At 42.8% G+C, this 26,982-nt stretch overlaps 1 protein-coding gene across 1 annotated transcript; it reads right to left on the bottom strand.

The window, feature by feature from the left end:
- Positions 1–499: 499 nt before the first annotated feature.
- Positions 500–26,922, bottom strand: ACBD3 (acyl-CoA binding domain containing 3). The gene is made up of 8 exons (XM_006268764.4): positions 26,662–26,922; positions 16,019–16,160; positions 14,341–14,481; positions 13,368–13,526; positions 10,867–11,041; positions 6,985–7,177; positions 5,703–5,987; positions 500–2,668 (listed from the first exon to the last, which is right to left on the bottom strand). Exons 1-8 carry the CDS (start codon positions 26,864–26,866, stop codon positions 2,457–2,459), a joined length of 1,512 nt encoding a protein of 503 aa, XP_006268826.1. The 5' UTR covers positions 26,867–26,922; the 3' UTR covers positions 500–2,456.
- Positions 26,923–26,982: the final 60 nt, after the last annotated feature.

The raw sequence follows: 26,982 nt of genomic DNA, 5'->3' as shown, positions 1-26,982 counted from the left end.
AAGAAACAAGGTTAGTCAGGCAGGATCTAATTGCTATGAATCTATGCTGGTTACCCTTCAGTATTATTTTTCCCGCTGGACTCCCACAAATGTGGTCCTTAATTTTTTCAAAGGTTTTCCTGAGGATAGAGGTGAGACTAACTGGCTTAGTTACACAGATCATCTTTTCTCTCCTTGAAAATAGGAACCACACATTGGCCCTTTTCTAGTCCTCTGGGACCTGTCCTGAGCACCATGAGTGCTCAATCATGCCAGTGGTTCAGCTATGACACAGGCCAATTTCTTCAGCACTCTTGGATGAAGATCATCTGGGCCTGCTGATTTGAACACATCCAGCCCCTCTAAGTGCCCCTTCACTAGGTCGGCGCTAACTGTTGGTGGTTTTATCCTGTATCTTTATAAGAAAAAGACAGTTTTGAAAAATTACTGTCATCTATGCAGCTGTCAAGGAAGACGTGATAATGAAGAAAATTTCCATCTTAATAAAAAGCCAACAGGATTACAGATAAATGTATTTTAATTAAGATTAAATATATTATTCCAAGGTATTTTGAAATCGCACTTGTACTGTACTAATCAACAGCCAGAGGCAATAAAAAAAGTTTGGAAACTGAAAAGTTCTAACATCCAACACGCGACAGTAATTGCTGCCATTTAAAGCGACAAACACCGCTCCCAAGAACAATTATTTTTAGACAAAAGTCATCTTAACACTTTTTTTTGTATGGACAAAATAATCTAAATTGAGGACTGGAAGAAATATATTAGTGCCTGCCTTTTTAAAGTCTTGTTTACATTTTAAATACAGTTTTTTTTAAAGGCAAGGTACTTTCTAACTCCATGGTTTATATACTGTATGTACATGAGCAGAACATTTTACAGGTCTTTTGGATAGAGCAGCACTAACTAGCTATTAGCTGGTATGGTGTTGCTGAACCAAATGCAAGAGAGTACTTTAGAAGTTTCTCCATAGTTGGTACGAGAAAGTAAAAGGAATGGGTATGTACAAAAACTCCCCCACCAAATGCCAACATTCCCATGGCTATGAAACTGTACAAGCTGCAGCTAATTGATGGAAATCCTACTGCTAGAAGTGATTCAAAAGATCCAAAATTAATCAAAACTATATTCAGTAACAGAGTGCATTACACCTACAGAATGCACTTACACAAGTCAGTGTTGCACTATCTCTACTCTACCTCACCCTTTGGAAACAGGGCTCCATAAAAAAAAAAAAAAAATGGATTGTTACTGCAAATACACACCAGATAGCCATCTGCATTTTTCTAAGCAAAATCTATGAAGAACCTTCAGTGGTACCTAAAACGTTATGCAGATTAAAGCTACCATATTTACTATCTGCAGGTGCATTCCCCTGCAAAACATAATTAGATATGAGAATTGAAGCAGAGAGTTTGCACACAAATACTACCAGATTAAAATGAAAGCAGGTTGTTCCTGGCAGTGATTTCCGTAATTAGTGCAACATTAATCCATACAGTTTGCTAATGCAATTTAGGTTTAAAAAAAAAAATCAAACCCCTCCCCCCACAAAGCAGGACTTACAAGTTGTACAGAAAACTGGTTTCAGTGTGAAGTCTGCTTAACAGAACCACAACAGAAAACGAGGCAGGAACTAGGTTGGTTCCAAACCAGAATCCAATCGAGAAGTGAGACCCAGATTTAACCATGGGTAGAGAAGGAAGAAAATTTCTATTTGTCCCTAGAGAGTTACACATCTCATTGCTGATCACTGTCCGGATTAAGTCTTCAAGATCAGAAGACAGGCAAGAGGCTTCCCAGAAAAACATGACTTCACCATCTTATTGACTTGGGCTATGCAGTCCCACTGGAGACAACTGCTGTTCATTTTTACTTTATTCACTACATTCTTTAAAGCGATTGACCATAAGTTACCTCTTGCATGAAGACAGAAGCAAGACAACTGTTTCTAAACTGCATCCACTAAGGTTTCAAGTTTAATGGTGTAAAATTCTGACATTCAAATACAGTTTTGAGACTTGCTACAATGCAACTTGCTTTTTTTTTTTTTTTTTTGATCCTGCCTATTAAATGATGGGACCCTCAAAAAGAATTAAGTTATCCAAAGCAAACAGACTAGGTACCACCATACCAGGCACCACCCAAATGCACGTGTATGTAATAGTTGAGAGGTTTTACCAATGCAGTGTGTGTGGCCTATCTGAACACTGGAGCCAACATTTTCAATGATTAACCCCTCGATGCCAGAAAGGGCTGGGTCATCCTATGTTAAGCCCTAATGCAATATGCATTAGTGTCATGCAACAGGAAGATCCCAGCTTCTAATGTTTAAAGTTCACATAAACCGTATAGATACAGTTGGGGTAAAAACAGACTCAAAAGATCCAACTGAAGAAAATTCCAAATAAAATGACATCTTCTGCACAGCCCCAGCCTCTGACACTGCAACATCTTTATCTAGTGTAATAGACTCTGTAGTAAACTGTTTTTGACCTCCACAATGAATAGGAGTTGTCAAATTTAAGGAGATAAACTCCTCTCCCTGGGTACTGGTGGCTGCCAGCATAGACTTCTTCATGACAGTCTCGTCTGTACACAGGCACAATTTCATCTAGTTGAGGCTTGTTGGCGTTCTTTTTGGCTTTTTCTTCATTGCTAGCATTTTCTGTAAGGAAAAAAAATAATAGTAGTCATTAAGTGTGGACAATATTTTGCAAGTAAAATAAAAATAAAATCTAATTTTGATGAGTCAATTTTCTCAAGTTTATCAGGGACCACACATATGCAAATTTACTCCTTTAACCAAAAAAGAAGAATTTGGTGGGAGGAGAAGGGGGTTTGAAATTGTTTGACTACACATTCAGGGTAAGGATTTGAGGACAGATTATAATTTTGTTATACTCTGCTACAGTTAGCCAGTCAGCATGGGACAGCTACAATGTCCCTCACTAAGCAACCTCTTAAGTATTCTGATCAAGTGCTGTAACTAATTGCCATGTGGGCAGTCATTAATAAGTACTGTAATATTGCTATTTAATATATAGTTAGCATTGTTAGTGTTTTAGAACATTCTCTGCCTTTATAGTTAAAAAAGGCATTTTAACTGAATTACGGATGCAGTCAATCAAATTGCAACGGATTTCTAAGAGGAAGCAACAGAAAATTGTTTTTTCTATCCTCAGGCATTTTATCCATTTTAAGGAAAAGTAGCAAATGGTAATTGATGTTATAAGAAGGGTAAATGCACCACAGTTCAATCCAAACATTCTTCAATCATACACTCTGATTATAGTTGTAGTGTTTTGATGTTAGACACTCGTGCATTTATGGCCTCATCTTCAAATGTGTTGAGAACCTACAGCTCCCATTAAACTCAGCTGACCGCTGAATGGATAGTATAAGCAGATCAGCTAGTTGAACTATGGTCATATGCTGTATAATGTCACAATCCAAAATTGTGATTTTTTGTTTGTGCGCACTTCGGCACTGCTAAATTATGTTCCCGCTAAATTGCAGCTTCCTTGCACGGTGGAGTTCTCTGCTGCAGAAGAGAACCCCGGTGCAACGGAGAATTTCTCGCCAATTTGTAGCTTTCTTTGCATGGTGCATTTCTTTTGCATCTCAGAAATGCACGGTGCAAAGGAGTTCCTGCCATTTGTATGAAGATTCGTGCCACGTTATTGGCCGATTCTAATACATGCACACGTGGCAGCTAGCAATTGGCTTTCTAGCCGTATAAAGAGCTTGGGTGGTTTCCGCCCAAGTTGGAGGACTCCACGAACATCAGGAGAAATTAGAGAACTCACCAGGAGGAGGAGACTTCGCGCTGTGTGAAGATCTCTAAGCGCTGCAGATCCTTACGGACCCAACACATTTCTTAAGAAGGCAACAGAGGTCTAAACAGCCTCTGGCCTCTCCCCGTCGCCGAGCACAATCCTAGACGTATCCCTTTCCTGCATATTAAAGATTCGAACCCATGGAGCTTTAACAACTCCGGGACCAGAGAGCCGAACTGAACCCACGGAGCTTCGACAACTCCGTGGGAAAGAAATTACCGAACCCGCAGAGCCTTAACAACTCCGGGGCCAAAGAACCGAATTTGTCGTAGTCCTCCAACGAGGATTTAAGCGGAGCTGCACCTGGAAACTGTCCAGCCTACACCGCGACCATCTCGGGTGTAAGTAAATAATCTTTAAATCAACCATTACACCTCCGTGACTAATTCTAGCGTGCCCCCGGTCTTCTCCGGCCTCGCGTGCCCGGGCTGCTGGCCACAGCCCATGTGCGCAAAGACGGGCCCGGCTCGCCCCCAGCCTGCACATATAACAGCTGGTGTTAAAGTGGGGTGGCTTAACCTAAAGACTCAACTACATGACTAAATGTCCCTTTGCCTCATTCCGTAGTAAACAATGTAGGTCACAATTTCCTTCCCCAGGGAAAAGATCTGCACCTCAAAGTGAATCCTGGTGTATACTTTTACAGTGAACTGCATACACAGAGCTGGCTTAGCAATTTAGTGGACCAGAAGATGTATGCCTGGGTCAAAAGCTTATGATGACATGCCAGATTCCCCTGTAGCTGAGAAAAATGGAGTCGAGGCCAAGCCTTTGGTTAGAATACTTGATGCAATGTGGTGGTCAGGAAGAGAAGGAAATGCTGAGGGGTTCTGGAGGCCCTTGACAGACATTACATGTATTTCTCAAAATGCATTAATTGCACAATAAACTACCATATGCCACATGTGCAAGAATTTTATGATGAAATAAAATGGCAAAAAGGCCCCAGAGATGTTCAACATTAAATGTGTAACATCTTTGTGGCTGGTTTACAACTGCATTTAACTTTGAACATGTGGCATGTAACATGCAAGTGTCCCTTGTGCCCAGATTACATGGGCACATCTGTATAGATCCAAACTGCTGAAACCAGTTCTCCCCTTGTCAGGCTGCACAGTGCACTTTTACAAGTCTGGGTGCCAGCAAAATGAAAGGGCACCATGGGAAGCAGAGCATCAGGAACCAGTCCCCTGTGTAGGATTCTCCACAAGCCAGCAGTTGCACATACTGGGACCTGAGGAATTTTATCCCAGATACCAAAAATTGGATATTATTATGCCATGCACATTTGGCATGTGAGAATGTGCATTTTTTGCAGATGCAAGATAAAACCCCTCAAATTGCAGTCAAATGTTTAAATTAACATCTGCCAGCAGCCAGAACACAGAGGAATTTCTTGCCTGGAAAGTTTATCAAAAGTGCCAGATTTAGGCTTGTTCAGGAAGTACCAACCGTACACAGACCCCTTCATCCCTAGATCATTGATTTCAATTAATCCTATGGAAGAACGTAAGGAAAGTGGAGGTCCTGTTCCTGAAGTCTTTTGCATTGGGACACAGCACCAGCAGATAGACAACCACTAAGTCAAAAGCAGGACAATGGAACAGACAACCTTGGAAGCCAATTCCGTGCATTGTCTGAAACTGGCCTTGGGTAGGCAGAGGACCTAAAACAGCTTTGAGTCCAATTCAAAATGGACTAAATTGTTTTTAAGAGGGTTACCAGCTGGACAGCTGCTATGCACTGTACAGCAAACTTCTGTGGGCTACCACCTGGGAGGTTAGGCATGAGAGACTATAATACATTCTTAGTTGGCTAAGCTCTTGCATCAACATGAGGGTACATAAAATAAAGCAAGTGTACCTTCATCTTCATCCTCATCGTCACTGGATTCACTGACATGCACACTGACTGCAGTGTTAGGGGAGTCTGTCCATTCAAAATATACCCCAAAACCAATGTCATAATTGTCTGTAGCAAATTCCCAGAAGAGATATGATCCCTCTTCATGAGTGGGGACTCTAACGGTAACCACTTCTCCTCGCCCGACAGTGATCACAGAGTCTGCATCCTGTCGGATCTTCTCCTTGAAGTCTTTTATTTGGGGCCGCGTCCACATGGATGGAGCTGCTATCACTGGAACAGATTCTGAAAAAAGAGGAAGGCAGTTGGGAGGTGAGGAGATGGAAGTTAAACAATTTACCCAAGAAGATATAGATATTTTAATATCATTTAATATGCCACTCTAATAAAACAGTGCCCCATATAGTTCAGACAGAACAAGACTGACTACTTCCAAATTAGATCATTCATACAACAAAGCAAAGCTCTCATAACAGAGGTTTGACAAACTCCCATGAAACTCACTTTACAAAAATCACTATTCAGACCCATTCACCTAGCTGAGAGATTTTTCCTTATTTTGCATACCTAGGCTGCCTGACAAGGGGTTGGGTTTTTTTAAATGCATAAACACATTTACTCAAGACCAAGTAGGAAAGCGAGTTCTTTTCAAGACATCAGTTCGGTACACTATAATATGGCATAAATCAAAGGAAAGGACTGATGCGGGGGCTGATTCTGTGACACCTACTCAAGATTACTTAAACCCATTAAAACAAATCCTTGAAATGTAGCTCCTAAATACATGGCAGGGTATACTGACAGCTAGTCACTAGAACTGTTTCCCACAAGGGACTGCAAACATTCCTTTTGTTTTTTGCTAACAGTTTTCAAGAATTTGAGCAGGGTAGAACAGGAGTCAGCTTCTGAACACAGCTCATACACAGGCAAGACCAGAAAGAGAGCTGGCCTCATCCTACCTGGTCCCTTATGCACTGTTATAAGGCTATAAACTTTAGTCCAAGAGAGGCTGAGGCTCTAGATCCATCCAACCCTCCTCGCATTTTAGGTACGTTAGCTGCTGAACACAGGTCTTGTTCCCTTAAGAGCTGACGGTCTAGTCTCGACAGCCAGGTCCTCTTGCCTTAGGAGAGGAAGAGACCGAGCCCAGGAATTAACTGGAACTCTTGCATGGCAAGCAAAGTGCAATAACCAGAAAGCCACAGCCAAGACAGACGCATGATTCTCATGAAAGCTTTTGTGCTCTTGGTAGCTTTAAAAAAGAATCTAGTTGCACTTGTACCTTTTGGTCCATTCTCCAGTGCTTCTTCCAAACCATCTGCATCGAGCTCTTTTTCAGGGCTGTCCGTATGTGCATTGGCTTGTCCATTAACAGATGGGACTTCCCCACGGGCAGCTGCATTCACCTTTGACATGGTACTGATAGAAGCCCCTGCTGCTGCTACTGCTGCCTCCTGCTGTTTCTGCAAGGCTGCCTACAATTAGAAACATTCAGTCAAGTAAAAGCAAGGAAGAAAAAAAGTCTTTGAGAGTTCTGTCCCTTTCCCATGACAGCAGCTCTCAAGAGAAAAACTTCTAAGAATTTAGGCCAACTTTTCTCTCCAACCTGGGAGCTTACATCTAACTGCAGCAATGTTTCATGCTTCAATCAACTGCTATAGTAATTCTGCTCATGAAAAAGCCTTAGCTGATACTTGCTTTGAAAAGCTTTGTACCCACCAGTGACGCATTAATGGACTTATTAGCTTTCTGGAATGCGTCCAGCCGGAAATCTAGTCATGACTTTAAAAGTCAGAAGTACTTGAGGACAGCATTAAATCCCCTGCCAATTTGTGGGTTTACAATATCTTCTTTAAAGAGCAATTCTTTCAAGTTTGTCTGGAGCTTAGAAGCCAGAGAAGAACAGCAGTAGGGAGCAGCTTTAGAAAATAAGCTATGGGTCGAGGTGCAAGGCCTAGGCAGTGGATTCACTGCAAGCAGAATAAGGCCTGCATACTTCTATCATCATCACAAGCCTTACTGGGATGGGACTGGCACAGATTTGCGCTGGTTCTCTGCAAAGATTTGGTCCCTTCAACAAAAGGAAAGACACCGCCATGCCATCAGAGGCTCTTTGAGCTTATTACAATTACTGTTAGCCAGTGGGGAATCAACTCAATAGGTCAGTCCTGAAAAGTTTTGGGAAGTTAATGAATCAGACAGGATGGGGAGATCATAAGCATAACAAACATCAAGAGAACAGCTATATTAGCCTCTTCTCATAAAGACCAGTATTGTTAGAAATGCTTAGGATTTGATTAACTCCTAGATGACTCACTGCTTGAGAATTACTTATTGCAATAAAATTTTTACTCTTCCAGAAATTCTGCATTATAAAATGCAAGTTACACATCTCAAACTCAAAACTACTGTACCAGTGCTATGCAGATGCATCATCCATATATAACATGACCCTATGATCCTAACATGACAGCACAGAGGGCATTAAAAAGAAGCAGTCAACCAGTGCTCAGCTCAGAGTCCAACTGATAGGCCTCCAAAGCAGGAGGTCACAAAATAAACACACATACACAGCACCACATCTGGAATTCCAGTTACTGTACAGGTAAGTAGCTTCTCTCCTGCAAGCAACTGCTCATGCATGTATTGTATGAGAACATTTTTAAGTGGAAGGTGGCAGGATTTTGCATTTTAAGAGAATCCAGAGTTCAGCCTTTTCAAAAGCAGCACCTTAACTAGAAACTGCTGTCTGTCTGTCAGTTCCAGCAATATACCATCTCCTGGGAACAGAGGTGCACAGGACAGGTGGAACTATCCTGCACACCTTTGCTGCTGGGATGGTGTGGGTCAGGCCAGACTGGGAAGGGCTCTAGCATAATGTAGCTCTTCTGCCTACTTGAAAGTTAGCGAAACATACATGCTGAAGCCCTGCATTCGTGGCAGTTTTACTTGGCTGCTATGGTGGCTCCTGTGTCACTGCACCCGTAGATGAAGGGTCTCGCAGCATCCTGGTTGAGAACCACTGCTCTATGAACTACCCAGTCTAACAGTCCATAATGAGATAGGCCCCTGTAGAAGGATTTTGGGGGAGGAGGGCATGGAGCAGTCAGCATAACATGGAACTGAACAGAAAATCCTGGTGGAATTATTTCTATCACCATGAATTCCTACTTAAACCCTGGAAATCCACACATGCTTGAAAGAACCTCAAGCACTCTTTCCAAGATGAGGGGCTGTGAAGAGGTGTAGATCTTTGGAAATGGGTTAATCTGTCTTTATTACATAACGCTTCAAAAATGAAACTTTAGGGATGAATGACCAACAAAGGTAGCTTTTAGCAATTTGAGGATGCAGTGCCTCTTTAAGAGGTTCCAATGAGAGAGGACAAAAGAAAAAAAAGTATTGACACTGATGCATGTTATGGACTAACCTCACCATTAATATGCTTCTTTTTAGAGACAGTCTCTTCTACAAAAAGAGTGGTTGGCTGGCCGTAGCTCTTCCAGGGCTTGTTGTGGGGAATGAGTGTACTCAGGGTATACTTGGCTGCAAAGATCTCACCGGCCAAAAGACTAAGGTCTTTAGCACATGCTAAAAGATATGCAAAAAGAAATGTGTACACAGGGAAGAATGCATAAATGTTATTACTTGTGTTCACTAAGTCCAGATGTCACTGCTGTGGGCACATGTAGGGTGGCACTATTCCCTTCCTGGTCATTTATGTGCTCAGTTTTGGTCAGATGACCAAAAATGCCATGTAGATAAGTGCCACTTACACACCATTATAAATTCTATTCCTGGATGCAGACTGGACACATGTAGTTGTCTATGTGCACAGACTAAGCATGTATGCCACAACAAAATGGAGGAGGGTCTTCCTGTCTTTTGTCCAACAGCTGAGTAAAGACACTAGCATAGGAAGCCAGAGGACTGGGTTCTAGACCAATATCCTCTAGAGGGGGTTTGAACTTGAACCTCATTTCCCACACTAATCCACCATGCCACAGACAGACATTATCCAGTCCCTTTCCCAGTGCTCCTTTTGACTCCAAGTCCCTGCCCCTCAACTATGTTAGTCACTGGAAACAAACAAACAACAAACGGAAAGCAAGGACCCAGATTTTAAAACCCTGGGCCCCTTCCCTTTCAAGCTAGCAGCCACCTCAGTGGGCCACATACCATCTGTCTTGCTCTCTTCCTTGTGGCCCCACATCTCACTTTCACAACTGCCCAGGAAGCCAGCTTCAAAAAGGAGGAGGAGAAGGAACTGAATAATGCCTGACCCGTAGTGTGGTGGTTAGAGCAAGGTTCTGAGAAGTGAGAGACCTAGGGTTAAATCCCTTCTGGGTAAGGCGGGGAAAAGAGAAGGAGGAGGGGACAGAACCCAGGTCCTCCAGCTTCCCAGGCAAGTGCCATCCTAGCTGCTCAGCTATTCAGGTCAAAAGACAAGAAAGTCTTTCTCCCTCTGTCCCCAAGTCTCAGCCCTCCTAGTCATTGGTGTTGGTTAACTACCTTTCTCAGCCTTTGACACTACCATGAGTCCACAAGGGGTTCGTGTACATGGCCTGGCTATGTACGTGTCTACTGCGTAGCTTCCTGCGCATACCCAGTCTGTGCATGAATGTAGCTATCCACATGCACTGTAGCCAGGAATTGAATTCCTTCCTGTGTGTGAGTGGCAAGTTTGACATTTAGGCTAACAAAGATACCACGTGAACTATTACAATGGATGACCTAGAAAACAAGGAATTGAAAAGAATGTCACCCTTCATTACTGATATACATGCATTAATTTTTGTGGAGTGCTTCACCTGTGACCACCAAAAATTTGAACTAGAAGTAGAACAATTAGTGGAGTCCTCTTAGAGGAATAAAGTTTAAACTGTTTAGATTAGTCTTAAATTGACAGCTGCCTTAAAAGGTAATGGAAGAAATTAGGGGGAAACAAAAAACAAAAAGAAAACCAAGAACAAAGCTTGCTTGGGGGACTGTCACTACCTTGGCTTTAAGCGCTGCATTAACCTTTGAGAGAGAGAGATTTTAAAAAAGTCCTTTTATTTTTTGTCAAGGGATAACACCAGATGCTTTTGCAGTTCTGGACACAGCCCAGGACAGGGAATACCAGAAGCCACAGACCCTGTGCTTCTCAGCTAATCTACTGTACCTGCTGCTGTGCAAGCTGGACTTGATACAGTTGCTGCATGTACTGTTGATAGTGTTGTTCTTGGAGCTGACGAATTAGGATCTGCTGCTGTTCGTAGTTGCCCGGATACTGCTGGGCTGCGTACTGCTGGAACTGAACAGCGGTTTGGGAGTTCAGCGCTGCCATTATCTGTTGCCTAGATTGTCAGGAGTAGAATGTGATCATTACAATTGGCAGAGGAAATCAGAGAGATCACTATATCTAACTGCCCTCTGGTACAGTGAACTGAATTCTTGTGCAAACTAACATAGGGTCTATATAATGGAACAAAGTCTAGAGATGTTGCAAGTGAGTTCTCTCATATTTCCAATGCACCAGCTGAAAGCATAAACAAAGAAGCCAACTTATTTTCTACTTGGTCCTTGAAAACCTGAAGTATCAAATCAAGGGCTCTGTAAGGCACATCCCGTATCACCATCTGCAGTCAGAGGGTAGAAACAGATGTCACATTTGTGCTGCCACTGAAAATTTTATGGTGGCACAAATAGTGAGCAAACAGACATTGCTACCTCTTCTCATGGCACATCAGCAGCATGGCAAAAAGGTAGCAATGAGTTCTGTCACTTGATTACAGCAGATGTCTATTAGCTGTGACAGGAGTGTGGAGCACATGCTCTAGCCACTGTGGACAGGTGCTCTAAGAACCTGAGGGCCCCCCTCGAGCCCCTGGAGCACTTACCTGGCTTTCCCATACTTGGAGAACTACCCCAGGGAAATTCAGGGTGCCACCAGGAAACATTTTTGCAGGTCCCAGTGTAGAGGCATGGGACCTGGGGAATCCCTGGTCCCCTACAACTCCATGTCAGGACCCACTTACCCAAACCTGCCCCTGGAATTTCTGGGGACCCACCTGGGTAAGCAGGAAAAGCAGACCCATCTCCGGGGCTGCATAAGCAGGAAATGCCCCACTTTCCCCAGACCTACCCCTAGAGATCCCAAAGGAGGCAGGTATAACCAGGCAGGCACTCTCAGGGCTTGAAGAGCCCAGCCCTGCCTAGGAATTCCCAGTGTTCAGGTGACCAGATCCCTCAAACCCTGAGAGAGCACATCACCCCTTGTCCTGCATCATCAGCAGGTGGGACAAAGGGTGATATGCAGTTTGCCCAATGAAGCATCTTGGCACAGCTGATCCACTTCATTTGGCAACATCTGTTTCTAAACTGAGAAGCTAGAAAGGAAGCACTAGAAACACATAATTTAATTCCTTGGTCTGAGGCAAAAAAAGGCATTTGGGGTGTTCAGGTATCCCTTCTGTGTTGGAGGGGCTTGGAGTGCTGAAGCAGGCCTGTTCACAACAGCTAAGGCTGAGCTTTATACTTAGGGAGAACATCTTATAAAATTAGATCTACCTTAGTTTCCTTAGACAATGCATGAACCATGTTCCCATTCAAGGGAAGACTTTAGAATGCTGTCAAACAGGCAGTTTGCTTGATTTGCTAACAGACGCAATATGTTAATGCTTCAGAGTTAAATATATGGATGAGTTCCAAATACACTTTCTACTTCCTTTCTTCCAGAAAGGGCAAAAGCAGGAATTGCCTAGGAACAAAGACTGAATCAGGTACTGGACAAAACATGCCTTGCATTCCAGTACCAGCTTGTGTTAACTAGAACTCTCTTATACACTGCAGACGTAACAAACGGATCCATGTTTTTAGCATTCTGGAAGTGCTTATCATTGTGTGTGTGATGATTTACACATCCAACCTGTGTTTTGTAGGGGTTTTTGTTTAAGTGGTAATGCCAAGCATCACTACCTTTGACTAATTTTTAGTACGGAGTGCATAAAGTTCAGGCTCTTCAATAGTTTGATTTCTAGAGGTACTTTAGCCTAAGTTGTGGGAGCTCAGTAGCAAGTGGGAACTGAAAAACACTCTATACCTTGGAAAAAATCCAAAAATCAGCGATATAATTTTGGAAATCAAGTCTGAAAGTTCTTTTCCCTAGGTGGACAGAACTGAAGCACAGTAATGTATACTGAACCCCTCGGGGGGGAAAAAAAAAAGTGCTAATCTCAGTTCAGATAGGCCTTTCAGAATCACAGTTTAAATAACCTTTTCATGGATACACTCAAAATTTGCTCAACAGAGGGTTGCATTAGCAACTTGCCAGGAACAGAAGCTGCAAAATGTGCATTAAGTACAGCTCATTAAAAAACATCCCTACAGATTCCAGACTGAAGGCTGCGCCTTAAGACAACTGCACATCAAGTCAACTCCAAATACACTGAATACTGGGATATGTAGCCTTTGCAGACAGCACCCCTATAAAGCTGGGCATCTAGAAATGGCATTGTAAAATTCTTTAGGTCATACTTTACTTGCAGTTTGAATGCCTGTGCCCAACGCTTTTGTCTTCCCATAATGCTAAAGCTGTTCTGGAGCAGACTGAAAAGGCAACTTTTTCCGAGTACAGGTAGCTGTTCTCTTAATAATCTTACCAGCTATATACCAACTACTCACTTCTGCTGTTCCATCCGGAGCCTCTCTTCCTCTATCCGCCTCCGCTCCTCTTCTTCCTGTCTCAACCTTTCTTCCTCCTCTTTCCTGCGTCTCTCTTCTTCCTTTTGTAAGCGCTCTCGTTCTTCCGCTTCACAGCGCCTTCGTTCCTCCTCTTCTCTCCTGTTTCATCCATTCAGTAAGACATTTCAGCATCTTTACAATCTTAGAGCAAGTTACTTGTACTATTATATATTCTGGTTCAGGTCAAAAGTTAGAGCTGCACAGATATATTTCCTTGCAGTGAGCACATAAGAGCTCTCTTTGATTTGTGATACGTTTCAGTATTTAGTTTACACCTTCCATTCTAACATTTTTCAGCTGCATTAAAAACGTAGAGTAGAGCGTCAACAAGATTTTGGGTTTTGCTGAACTATGATTTACAATGCGTGAACTTAGAATTCTAACTTGAGAACCACTTTCTAATAGTTTCTGGCAACAAGTAATGTGTGTGTTGGGGGGGGAGGAGAGAAGAACTGCACAACCCTAAAATGTCTTGGAGCTCAAATTTCAATTATTCCCTACACATTTTTAATTGCCTAGAAGGTATTACACAGCTCCTACTCTAATACATTAGCTGCACAAGGTGGTACTGGGTATACATTCACTGCTTGCTGAAAACTTGTAAGATAAGAATTACTTTCTAGTTCAGCTGGAAAGATTCTGGAAAAGGTTGTGAGAAATACTCACAAACTGCTCATAGAGATATAAGAGGTTTCAGCAGAATTCAGCACAAACTGCAACTTCCAAGGTATTCTAAGAATGCCAGCAGTTCCCTTACTTTCCGTCCCTCAAATACTTATTATGTATAAAAGCTTAAGTGCAAATGGTGCAATGTAATTTTTTAGGAGAAAAATGTGACAGAGCTAAGTTAGTTGTGGCATTATCTGCAGGCAGAGGCACGCACTCAGTCTCTGCTCTCTACCCAAAGCTTCACCTTTTTCTTTCTTGCTCTTCTTTCTCGATCTTATGGGAGGTGACGTATGTTGAAAACAGATGACAACATCTATTTAAGAGCTTCACAAACTCTGCCATTGCTTCTTGTTTTGACATATTTCCAAGGGCAACCCATTCTTTCCTGAGAGAGAAAAAAAAGTATAAAAACAACAAAAAGTGTCTTGATACCCATGTGCATTAATGACACGATAGTTCTAGAACAAGTAGTTTCAACTCTTGCAGAAAGTAGCATTTGACTTTGTAGAGCTCCCAAGCACTTCTCTCACAATCCAACTTGTGAGTTAGGGGGTAAAAATTTAAGGACTTTGTTAAAGTATTCCCAATAAATCTTCAAACATATGCTATTAAAACTACATACAACTTTGCATCATACTTTGAACATTTTAAAATGCAGGTAAACTGGCAAATAGTTACCTGGTGTACTCTTCCTTCCTTTGTTCTGTTTTATGATCAACACAGTCAACTGGCACATACTACAGCTTTACAGAGATGCATCGATCCATATCATATCGGCATCGATAAAAGGAAAATTGACATTATTGACAATTGGCTTTTTTTGGCTGATGGGGCTGGTAATGTTGCCAATAAATGCCGCGTGCAGCTGCAGCATGCATGGGGCCAGAAATGCAACCCAGCAGCTAGGAGAGAGAGTCTGGCAGGTAAGTTGCGGGGGGAGGGTGCAGATTGAGGCCCTCATGATGAGGGAGGCAGTGGGGCAGGAGCAGACGCATGGGGCGGAGCGCAGCACAGCCAGGGTGGGGTGGATCATGAGACAGAGGGGAAGTGGGGAGGCCTGTAGCCAGGGCTGTGTGGGGCTCTCCTCAGCAGGGGCTGGGCTCAGAGTGGGCACCAGCAGTGCTTGGAGGATGCTGCACCCACCTCAAATTTCACCACTGCTCTGCTCCCAGTGCTGCTGCTGCCAGCCACCTAGTGCAGCCCCGGCTCTTTCTGGGATGTGGGTGGAGGCTAGGCGTTGAGCCAGGGCTGCGCTGGGCAGCTGGTAGCACTGGGAGCGGAGCAGTGGCAAAATCTGGGGTGGATGCAGCACCCTCCCAGCACTACTGGCACCTGCTCCAAGCCCAGCCCTTGCTCAGAAGAGTCCTGGCTGCAGCCCACCCTGCCATGTGCCGATCCAGGGGGTACATACCACCCCTTGCATGCCCTCCCGGGGTGCATGCATTGATGGGAGCTGCTCCCCCCCCCAGCTGTGGCTCCAGCCCCCTCTGCCCTGCCTGGGCTGTGCCTGCCCCTGCCTCACCATGGTGGGGCGTTGATCTGCCCATGCCCCTTCCACCACACTGGATTTACCAGCTTGAGGCAGCTCTCTACGCTGCCAGCTCTGTTCCTCGTTGCCCGAGTGCTGCGGCTGCGTGCAGCACAGGCATTTATCAGTCAAATTTTCAGCCTCATCAGGCTGATATCCGATACAGCTAGTTTTCTTTATATTGGTACCGATGGTATGCACCTCTATTCCAAACACCACTATTTTATTCTTCTAGTTGTATAGTCATAGATGACATACTTACGCAGAGAACTTCCTTTCCCCCACTTGTGTCTTTTTGACAGACAAATGCATTTGTTTGGCTACAACCGAATCAAAAGCACTGGGAGGAATGCAGTTGAAGTAAAGATCACAATGCAAGTGACAGACTTTTTACCTTCTATCATTTCCCAGCACATCAAAGAACCCAACTTCAGGGCAAGCATCAGGATTGTAAGGTCCCAACAGAACTTGTTTGTGCAGGGCCACAAGTCTGAGTTTTTCTTCATATGTCGGATGAAAGGCTTTGCCATCTTTTTCTGCAGAAGAGAGAAAAGAATCTAGTATTCTGATTTATTCATTATGAGATCAGATACGCACACACATACACCAGTGAGAAAACCTCAAAGAACCTCTCCCTTGATTTTTTGCAGAAGAAATTAAGACTCTAATGTGCCCTTAGTGCCTTGGTAAATGAAAGTAATACATTTAAATAAAAATTGACACAAATGTATCTAGAAGAGAGATATCCAGCTTTAGTTATTAGAACTTAGTGCCCTAAGATTTTGCATCCTTGATTATATCTATAGTTGGAAAGCTCATCACAGACACAGCTATTAAAGTAGGCTCACACTGCATCATATGGATACAGAGTTTTCAAATATTTAAAAAGCTTCTAATGGAAATTCTCCCAATATGCCTGCCAAGTCCATTGTAATATGAGTGCAAAAACCTTTTGTGTGAAGTTTGACTTTGCCTTACGGATTTTAACTCTACTCTTTGTAAAGTTATAAAAAGACTGCACAAAATAAACTAAACCAAGATGGAAGGAGAAAGTCCTGCTTAAGGCAGTCTGATTACTCCAACTGCCTTAGCAAAATACAGTAGTAGCCCACCAACTAAGGGAGTAGCATTGACAATTATTAATAACAAGGCTTAAACTGAGAGGGCTTTGGCCCTAGTGGAGGTGGACAGCATTAAAAACATTCATATATCCATTATATCAATGATTTTTAAAGATAAATGATTCTGCACTAGTTCTATAACCCAGCATCTTGTGCAGCATGGCCTGATCTGCATACAGAGAAGTGGTTTTAATTCAATTACATCAAACATTAACCAACAAGGAAAATGATGCATTAAAGATGAAGATTTAAAAGTCAGTCAACTAGCACTACCTCGGCATATTTAACAAGCTGTCAAAATAAGACAGCAGAGCAGTAGCTTACTGAAGAGACGTGTTTCCTGTTTCATAAAATAGAATGAATGATCTCTCTCTTTTTCCAAGAAAAATTAGCATAAAAGAGCAGTTATTAAAGGTAACCACAATAGGGAATTCATAGAAATAGTCTACTGAACTCCAAACCTAACCTGTCCCCGCACTGTGTGTGGTCATGAATTAACAGTCAAAGCAGCTACAGGTTTTCAGGTGTCAGTTTACCAAATAAAGATGTCAGTCTATCGCACTGGTGGGCTGGACATCCAGAGGACAACTTAACCGAATGGCTCCATAATAGTAAGATTTTGGGTCTGACACCTAACTATGCCCTCAGGATGCCTCTCTGCTATTAACAGAAAAAGCAGCAGTGTACACCTGGGTAAAATAGCAAAGACCTCTATTCTTTTAGCAACTTACCCAATTAGGGTCCCAAAAATATAAGAATGCCAAGCACCAGGAGAGAAACTAGACATGGGGAGTAAGTAGGAGGCATGTTTTTAATGGAACAGTTCTCAGAAGTGTAGACTTAATTGGTTCTGATTGAATTGTGACTCACTACTACATGCAGGCAATTAGGTTTGAAGCTTGAGACAGAGCGCAAGAAAATAAAGAAACATTTACATCCTCCTCTGGTCCATTCTCCAGAGCCACAATGTTCCTTCCAGAATCTTGAGTATATCCATGACCCATTTTCCCATCTCTGCACCATCACAGTTACTGTGTGGCAATGTACTTATAAACTTTCCATCATACTTTTAAATCATCAAAATGAAGGTAAGCTACAAGTAGGAATTAGTACTTCCACATGTGTTCTCTGACCAAAATGTTCAACCAGCAAGATCTAGATATTCTCTTTGAATACGTATTGCAACACAGGTTAAATGATTTTGATTAGTCAAAGCCCCAAATTGTACAACCTTTCTGAGACTTGAAGCTTTGCTTCAGAGAGGTTGCTGTGGCTAATGTGAGGCACAACTGTATGTTTCTTGCTTCTGTAGTGTCATCAGCCTGGTAAATTCTTTGCCTACATCTCAGCCCTTGTTTTGCTTCTTTCAAAGCAGCCTCATTTTAAAAAGCCATTTTCTATTGCACCTCTTCCATATTTCCTTTTGTTTTAAATTTGTCTCCCTAGGGCAACAAGTGACAGCTTAATTTCACTTGGAGACACTTCTGCCAAGTTTAAACCAAGTTTTCACTAAGTTTTTACTTAGCCTTTTAGTGCAGCGTGATTCAGAAGGCAGGCTTGTTGGGTTAGGGGCCAAGTTTATCAAATGTACAGCATCAAGCACATCAGGGGCAACGTGTAGGGGGTGCATGCGAGCTCCCCTGCTTACCACCACTGTGTCCCCCCCAGATGCCAGAGGCACAAGTCACTCATGAAGCACATGAATGCGGCTAAGTTGCATTAGAATTGGGACTGAACCCAAGCTGGAGGGGTATTCAGTTATCACAGCAAGGGAGGCAACTATTTAGGAATTTATGAAGGGTTTCTGCATAGAAGTTAGCTCGCTATTCATATGATCATTTTGAAATTGTTTTTCTGCAAGCTTAAATGAAAAAACTGCGGCTCAGATACCATGATGGGCAATTACATATGAATCTATATAAAAACAGGATAGAAGATGGCAATGATTGATTTCACAGGCTATCCTGTGACTAGGTTTTCCAGACCTGTGACACCATCAAAGTATGCCCAACTCTGCCGCTTACAGTCTGCTAAATTTAGCTGCTTTGCTTGCAGTTTTACTGAAAGCAGTTTACACAGAGGTTTTAGTTGAAATCGGTCACCAATTTCTGAAACCCAGTTCTTTGGCTGCAAGTTGTTTGCAAATTTAGCAACTGTTCAAATCCTGCATTAGACAAAGTAAATGGAATTACTGGAATCTGATTTTCAGTATGACTGGTTTCTAGGTCATGTTACTACAACAACATCAGTTTGAATGTGAACAAAGCCAATCTAAATTACTTTTTGGTCATTTGCTCTCGACATTTAGCCTAGATTGGCAAGTGAAGTATACTTTCAAGTTGCTAAATATGGTGGACAACTTTAACAATACAAAATATGCATTTGCTGTTCTCTGACAGAGCAATTCCACTGCTCAATGACAAAGTGTTAACAGTGTAGGTCAGGGGTTCCCAACGTTTGTGTGCTCAAGGAGACATTCAAATTTAAAAGAAAAAGCCAATATGAATATTAAAGTTTAGAATTGAGAATCCTGGATATGCGCATAGTTTCATTTGGGGAGGGAGTAGTATGCGCCACTCCGTCACTGCATCAGTCAGACTGACTCAGTTTTGTTTTGGCGGCAGTTGTGTACAGCCTGACTTCAGTGACAGCATTTTTTGTTGGAATAATGATTTTTTACTGAGTGTGAAAATGTGCATGGGCACCTGAATAAACCTCGGGAGGCACCATGGCGCACACAGGCACCGTGTTGGGAACCGCTGGTGTAGGTTACATACAAATGTTATGAGCAGAGCTAGGCAGCACCTGAGGCCAGCTCAGAACAGGATTGATAACCTGTTTCTATGAACAACTGAGAATAATGCATCTGCCTTTTCCCAGATTAGACAAGAAAACACTCTGAAAGCCTAGCTCCAAAAGCTAAAATAAGGTTGAAATCTATTTTCATGGAGAAAGATACCTCAAGGGAAGGAAGTAAAAAGACAGAACTTTCCACTGAGAGTAGAGATAAGGGGTCAGGAAGAGATGTTCAGTGGCTTATGCATACTGAAGATCAGTAAATGTCATTTTTCTGAGCCAAGAGAATTTGGCCTTCTCAGTTGTATACTGGTACCTATTTTAATTAATCAGAGGGCACCAAGCTATGCTACCACCCACAAAGCTTAGAAATCTTCAATTAAACTATATCATGTGGAAGAGAATGGCTGAAAACATCTGGACCAGAGCTGGACAGACACAAGAGCTAGGTTATCCTCAAGGTTTACCTAGCAAAGGAAGAAGTTCTGGCTCTTTAAATATCTGTGATCACCGAGATTTTCACTACAATCAGAGTAAGCACTGATAACATCTACTGTGGCAAGGTTATAATTTAGTTTCAATTTAATACGTTCCACAGTTGCAAAAAGAGCCAGATGAACTGCGAAGAATATATTCCATTTGCCACAAGAACATGCACTGATGGCAGCAGGGCATCTAATGGTACTGGGAGGCATCCCACCACAGAATGGAGGAATGGATGAATGGAGGGTTAAAAAAAAAAACTGAACTTGTTAACAAGGTCCCATTTCTTACCCATGAGGACCTTTAATATGCTATGTTCACATTCAGATTCTGCCAGCAGGGATTCTACAGCAAAATGTGAATACTTGGCCCTCTGTACAGAAACAGGTCTAGCATACTTGGCTATTACCAATCCAGAAAGTTTTGTTCCAGATGTGGCCTCTCTTTAAATTGCTGCCACTTTAACAGGATGCTGCAAACAAAGTAAAGCTGCACAATGAGCAACTCAACTGACCATCCTTATGAAGGCAGCACTTTTAATCCATGCTAACATGTGCCAAGTCAGTAGGAGCCAACAATTTTGGCAGATATGCTACAAATCAGCCCCACACCCCAAGTGCCACTCCAGTCCCCATCTACTGCTCTGCTCCCTGCCCTGTGCTCCCTGCCTGATCTGCTTTCTTTTTCCTTCCCTGTGCTCCGCATATCATTTGCTGCTTTGCTTTCTGATTCCTGCTCTCTGCCCCTGTATTGCCTGTCCCTGATCTGCTGCATGCCACAAAGAGGTTGCCTGTGCCACTTGTGGCACCAATACCACAGGCTGGCCAATCCTGCTCTAAGCAAGCTATACCCGCTAACAATAAACATAATTGTTATAGTTTAATGTTTGGTGGCAAAAGTAGCATAACCAAGATGAGCCTATTTCAGAATGAAATAGCAATGAAAAACAGCTCACAAACAATAGCAAGGTGCAATATAAAACTCTCAGTGAGATGTTCTATTACTGTGAAGTAGTACTTAAAAAAAAAAATGAAGAATCACACGGGCAAATGATTATATAGAGTCAAAGGGAAAAACGCAATAAGTTTAGCTTGGAGAAAAGGAGCTGTAGTATTCTGCTCAGAGAAGGCTAGATATTAGAATGACCACTGCTTTCTTAAACTAAACTAAAAGACTCTTAAAAAGCCCATTACAAAAAATGTGGTACAATGCATGAAGTGTCTGAGAAGGAGGATTAGTGTATTACTGCATCTATTCTAGGCAATTTGTTAGAAGAGCCTGGAATTTTTTTTCTTAAAAGGATTTATCACCCCAATACCTTTAGATACAAATTCATATCCTTAAATACTTGTAGTAAAGAATTAATAAAGTTTTATAAGTGATAGAAAAAACATTATGAGAAATGATTTAAAAGCCCAATCACTTTCCAACTATGTGCAGTTATAAATACACACCCTCACTGAACAGATTCACGAGGCAAATGAGAGAAATAAGTCTCATCTAGGGCAAGGGCTAGTCACTCATAGGAATCCTATGTGATTAACAAACACTAGTGCAGTCCCAATCATAGATGTAGGTCTCTACAGCAGGTAACGCTTTTCAAATTCGAAAGAACAAGAATCCACAGATGTGAGTCACTGGAGGCACAACGGAGCCATTTTTAGGAACCAATCATTATGTGCCAAGCAGCAGAAAAGGCTGTATCACACATCCTATACCAAAGCATTTGTGGGCATCTCTAAAGAACAAAGATTTTAATTCTTTATCATGGCACAAAAATAAATGACTCTCAGATGAAATTAAACAATACTTAGGATTCCAGAATTGCTTCCCAATAATCAGATAATTACTGTTTATGAACTATCAAACAGGTGATGCCAACAGAAGACTGCCTGAAGGTAGATAGTAAGTAAGTTCCTGGGAGACTGATGTATACTGAAGGTTGGGGGTGGGGAGGAATATACTGCTGACTAATGAAACTGAACTCTCTAAAACCTAGTTTACACCAGAGAAGGTTTGCTGCTAAAGCTATGTCAACAAATCCTTTTGGTACAGGTACTTTGGTTTGCTACTGCAACTTGTACCATTGAAGCAAGCAAAATAAACTAAACCAGTAATAACACTTCTGTATAAGATTGCCATACCAGGGAAACCTTTTGCCAGTATATATGGCTCAAAAATGTGGATGAATCCCCAAATAAAAGGCAACAAAAGCCCCATCAGAGTAGTTTTGAAATAGACTGAATACAGCCATAGAAAAGGGTGGTGGTATAGTAGGGAACGGTCTCACCTGGCAAGGAGATAGACTAAGACCAGCCATTTCTTCAGCTCCTCTATGCTTCTATTATTGTGAATAGTGTTCTCCTAGCTGCCACTGATGCTGGGACAATTGTGCTCATCCCCCTCTCTGCCTCCCCAGAGTAAAATTCTTTAAATTAGTTCCTTTTATTATCCAAGTTCATTATTCTCTCCTTGAGAGTGAGAATCAAGGGCCTTAACAATTTTCAGTCTTATCACACTCTCTTTCTTTGCATACTATCACAGATAAAGGCAAAGACTTGGGGTCAATATTGAACACATGCCAATCATAAATCCCGGTGATTAAATGATACTGAAGCATTTTATTCAAAGCTAAGGTTTTACAGCACTAGTCCTCAACCTTTTTAACCTCAAGGCACCCCTCCATAACTTTTCTGAATTTTGAGGCACTCCAGCTGAAAGTGACTCAGCCCCAATCTGCATCAGAAGAGAGGCAGAGAGATGCCTTGAGGCTAAAAAGATTAAGAGCCACTGATCTAACTGCTGCCAGGTAAAGGCAGCAGTGGTAGGACCTGACTCTACTGTGCTCTGTCCACTGCTGCTCCCTCCCTGCCTGTCTGTACCTGAGGGGGCAATAGGAGCCCCTGCTGCTGAAACTGCTCCTGCAGATGCCAGCAACCATCCCCGCAGTTCTGTTGGCTGGTCCCAGGAGTGCAGGAGGAGCAGATGGGGTGAGCCAGGCTGCAAAGTGTGGCTCCAACCCCTTGTCTGCTTGCAACAGAGAACATTGCTGGAAGCGTGGACACAGTTGACACAGGGGCTGCCAGGGAGTAGGCAGCAGTTACCAAAGGAGCAGTCACAGTCTCTGACAAGTAGCAGAGGCAGGCACAGGGCACCAGACTGGGGGAGAAGAGCTTTTACTTTCTTGGACAGAGGCTGGGATCTCGCAACTAGAGTACCAGGCACGAGACTGGTTTAAAGTAAGAAGGACCTAAAGCTGCAAGGCCCTAAAGTGCGAGCTACATCTAGACGTGTATGTGCAGAGGCAGTAGGTGATTAGTTTTCTATTCATTAGAGTGAATGTCTTTCCATCTTGACTGGCAACCTCTTTAGTGTACCAGCCTAGGATTTCTCCATCGCAACACCACATGCCCTAATGCCACCCAGAGTAACAATTCCCAAAACAAGAATGCCTTAACAGTGTGTTTCATGTTCAAGCATCATAAGCTCAAACACCTGCAGCAAACATCTCCAGAGAAGATTTTTTTAAAAACAACTCTATGTTTGTAAACAATGCCGGGTTGACAGCTTCTTCTATCCATGCAGCTTTTAGAGAATGAGGTAAAAGCAACCCCACACATGTATAGGCCGATGTTGGGATGCATCTTACTAAGGATGAAAGGATTTGGTTCATTTTGCACACCGTCTCCTTAATTCAGTGACTAGTAACTACAGTTGGACCCCTGAGTTACGTGGGGCATATGTTCCTGGAAAACACCATGCAAGTTGAAACCGTGTAACTCGAGGCATTAAGTCAATGGAAAACAGGGGGATAGGGACCTGGGACCAAGATCTGATAACATTATTTCATAATAAAAGGATATTTAAAAACAAAATAATAGAATTAATAGCCTTATTAAAACCTTTACTCCCAGCTATGTGCTCATATAGAGACAAAGCTTTAGCCCTAATTGCCGCACTGTCAACAACTGCTGCTTTTGCATTGGTCATTTCATTGATCCAAAGATTAAGGAGTTTCTCAACCTTATTTAAATGAGGAATTCTAGTCACCAACAACACTCTGAAACTCACAGGGGTTGTCATTTTCACACAGTCTCTAATTTTTTGCTCACTTTTTTTAATGGTATGCACAGTTGTTTCATTTAAACTGTATTGGTGAGCAATCGATGCAGCACTATTGCCTTCTCTTAATTTATCAAGGATTTCTATTTTCTGGGCCAGGTTGATAGACTTAAGTGCTCTTTTGGGCACAACATCAAAGGCTTTCTTTGATGCCATTTTTACAGATATTCAGGGGTTAAGGTAACCAAAAATGATGGACAATCTTGGAGGAGACAAGAAGTGATGCTAATGCTATATAAGCAGACTCCAAACTAACAACCACTCTACCGCAAACAGTGTAAATGTGAAGCAGGGTCTCGCATAAGTTGAAACATGGTCATGTTATATAAAGTGCGTATACATGAATCAGTGTAACTTGAAACCACATAACTGGGTGTCTGACTGTATATGGCACCTGTGCCCACAGTGGGCACCTGTATCAGTGGTCTTAGAAGAAAGGCTGAGATCAGCTCATTTCAAAGACATCCCACCACTACCCAGCATGTTTTATATTGGGCTCAGCAACCAGGGTAAGGATTTGGGATGACTACAGATACTTTAGGATGGCTACAGATAAATAGCCCTTGGACTGCTACAGATGATGAATATTTTACAAATGAAAAGAAAAAGAGGGAACAACAGTGATTCAAAGGGAACATTTAGATAAAAAGATCAAAAGAACAGGGAATTTCAGGACTTCACTCCCCCATCCGATCCCTATTCTTGGATAGGATGCGATTCTCACTATGAAATATCAAGATTTCCCAGAAAAATTGTTTATCCTTTTTAAGAAAACTTCCTGGCTCAAGTAAGATTAACAAAACTCCACCAGAGAGAATTATTCTTGTTAGCCAGCATTAAGCATAAACAAGATTGAAGTAAAAATAAAAATAAAATTTTGTAAAGTCTTCTACAAGACTTTTTTTTTTTTTTAAAGGCAACTATTTTATGTATACACAAATATAGATCTACACACCCATTTATACATGTAGATAGATATATCTCTATATCTATCTATCTATATACACACACACACATTGATATATATATCAAAGTTGGACTTTGAAATATGTATTAGTGTCTATATGTATATATAGAGTGTGTGTGTGTGTGTGTGTGTGTGTGTGTGTATATATATATATATATACACACACACACACACACACACACACTTTGAAGTGTGTGTGTCTATATATACAGACACACACACTTCAAAGTCCAACCATAACCATAATATATATTTCAAAAATCCAAACATTGTAGCATAAGCAGCTAGAAACTGACCAACTGCAAAAATTAAACTTGATTAACTGACTTGATTGGTTCAAACTGACATATGAAAAGCCCACAGAAGATGCTAATAGTAATGCAGGGAGCTTGATTACAACATGTGCTGCTTACGTCATAGGGAAGTAAAAGCTAGAACCACTATGACTATAGTTAAAACTGAAAGGCAAAGAAAACCTGTTATAATAAGGTGCTTTTCACCCATAAATTTGAGTGCTTTAGGAAAGTGCTCATTAAGCCACACACAAACCTATGGACCAGGTTAAGTATTACACAGGTAGAAAAAAGGCAAGGAGGGTGTAGGGCTTGTTCAAACTGACAGCCCCTGACAGTTTGGAGCAGAACATAAGAGTTTTGGCTCTCAACCTGCCCACACTTACATTAGGGGATAAAAACCCCACTATCTTCCTCATGGTAGTGTTGGAGTGATGCTGCAAGCCTGAGGCTCAAAAAATATGCAAGCAACAAGGATTTTTGTGGAAGTCTACCAAACACAGGCAGTTCAACAGGAGCCAGACAAGCTTTTGAATGCAGCAGTCTTCTTCAGGGTTGCTCAGAAAGATTTTATATGGGCAGTATCTACTGGATCAACTACCTGGTTAGGAGGGTCTGCCTGCCTCTTATTTGAAAGAATTAAAAGGCATACCTTCATGCCCAGTAATGACTAATTAAAGCAAATTACTTTACCCACCCACATCATCTGCCCAGGCGCAGAGAAGTCAGACAAGGAGTCAAAACACAGTCACACACCCATCACCCAACCCCACATCAGCAACAGGTGGCAGTGAACAACTTCAATTCTCCAGCCCGAGGGGGATTTTCCAACAACAAGGACAATAGCCACCTGGGCTGCAAATGCAGGAAGCCGTTTTCTTTGATGATGAGGGAAGTGGCCACCAGAACTGGATCTCCTGAGGGCCAGACACCTGCCAGCCTCCCGCATGCGTCTCTGACCATCTCTAACCATCTCTAAGAAACAAACGTGTGAGTCTACTTAAAGTCAGGGGGTAGGGGTGCAGGCACCAAAATGTCAAGTATTTCTCAGTGTGAGTTCTTATTTGACCACCCGTCAGGGGGGCTCAACCTCCGGCCGGGGATCCACGAGTCACTCGCACGTAGAGATCCCTGCTAAAGTCTCTGGCGGTCAAGAGCTCCCTCTCCACAGGGGGCCTCCCGCCCCGGCCAGCGTCAGGCCCCGCCGCATGCCCAGGGCGCCAGAGGGAAAGGGGAGGGGGCGGCCGCCGCTCACCTTTGAAGAAGCGCAGCGCCAGCCCGTACAGCTCGTCCAGGCCGAAGCCCCAGCGCCGCTCCGGGCTCAGCGCCGCCGCGTCCCCCCCGGGCTCCTCCGCCGCCCCGGGCGCCTCGCGGCCGCGCCCCTCCTCCGAGTCGGGGCTCAGCGTCAGCCCGTCGATGGACACCTCGAGCCGCTCCGAGCTCAGCGCCGCCGCCGCCATCCTCCGCCCTCCGGCCCAGCCGCGGCGGCCACGTCCCGACTTCCTGTTCCCCTCTGACCCGGAACTTCCGGAGGCGGCCACACCCCCTCCCCGCGCGCGGGAGCCCCGCTGCTGGC

Source organism: Alligator mississippiensis, chromosome 1, assembly GCF_030867095.1.
Source record: "Alligator mississippiensis isolate rAllMis1 chromosome 1, rAllMis1, whole genome shotgun sequence".
NCBI classification, from domain to species: Eukaryota; Metazoa; Chordata; order Crocodylia; family Alligatoridae; genus Alligator; species Alligator mississippiensis.
Note: the sequence above shows the minus strand (reverse complement) of the source record. Positions and strands in the feature narration are given on the sequence as shown.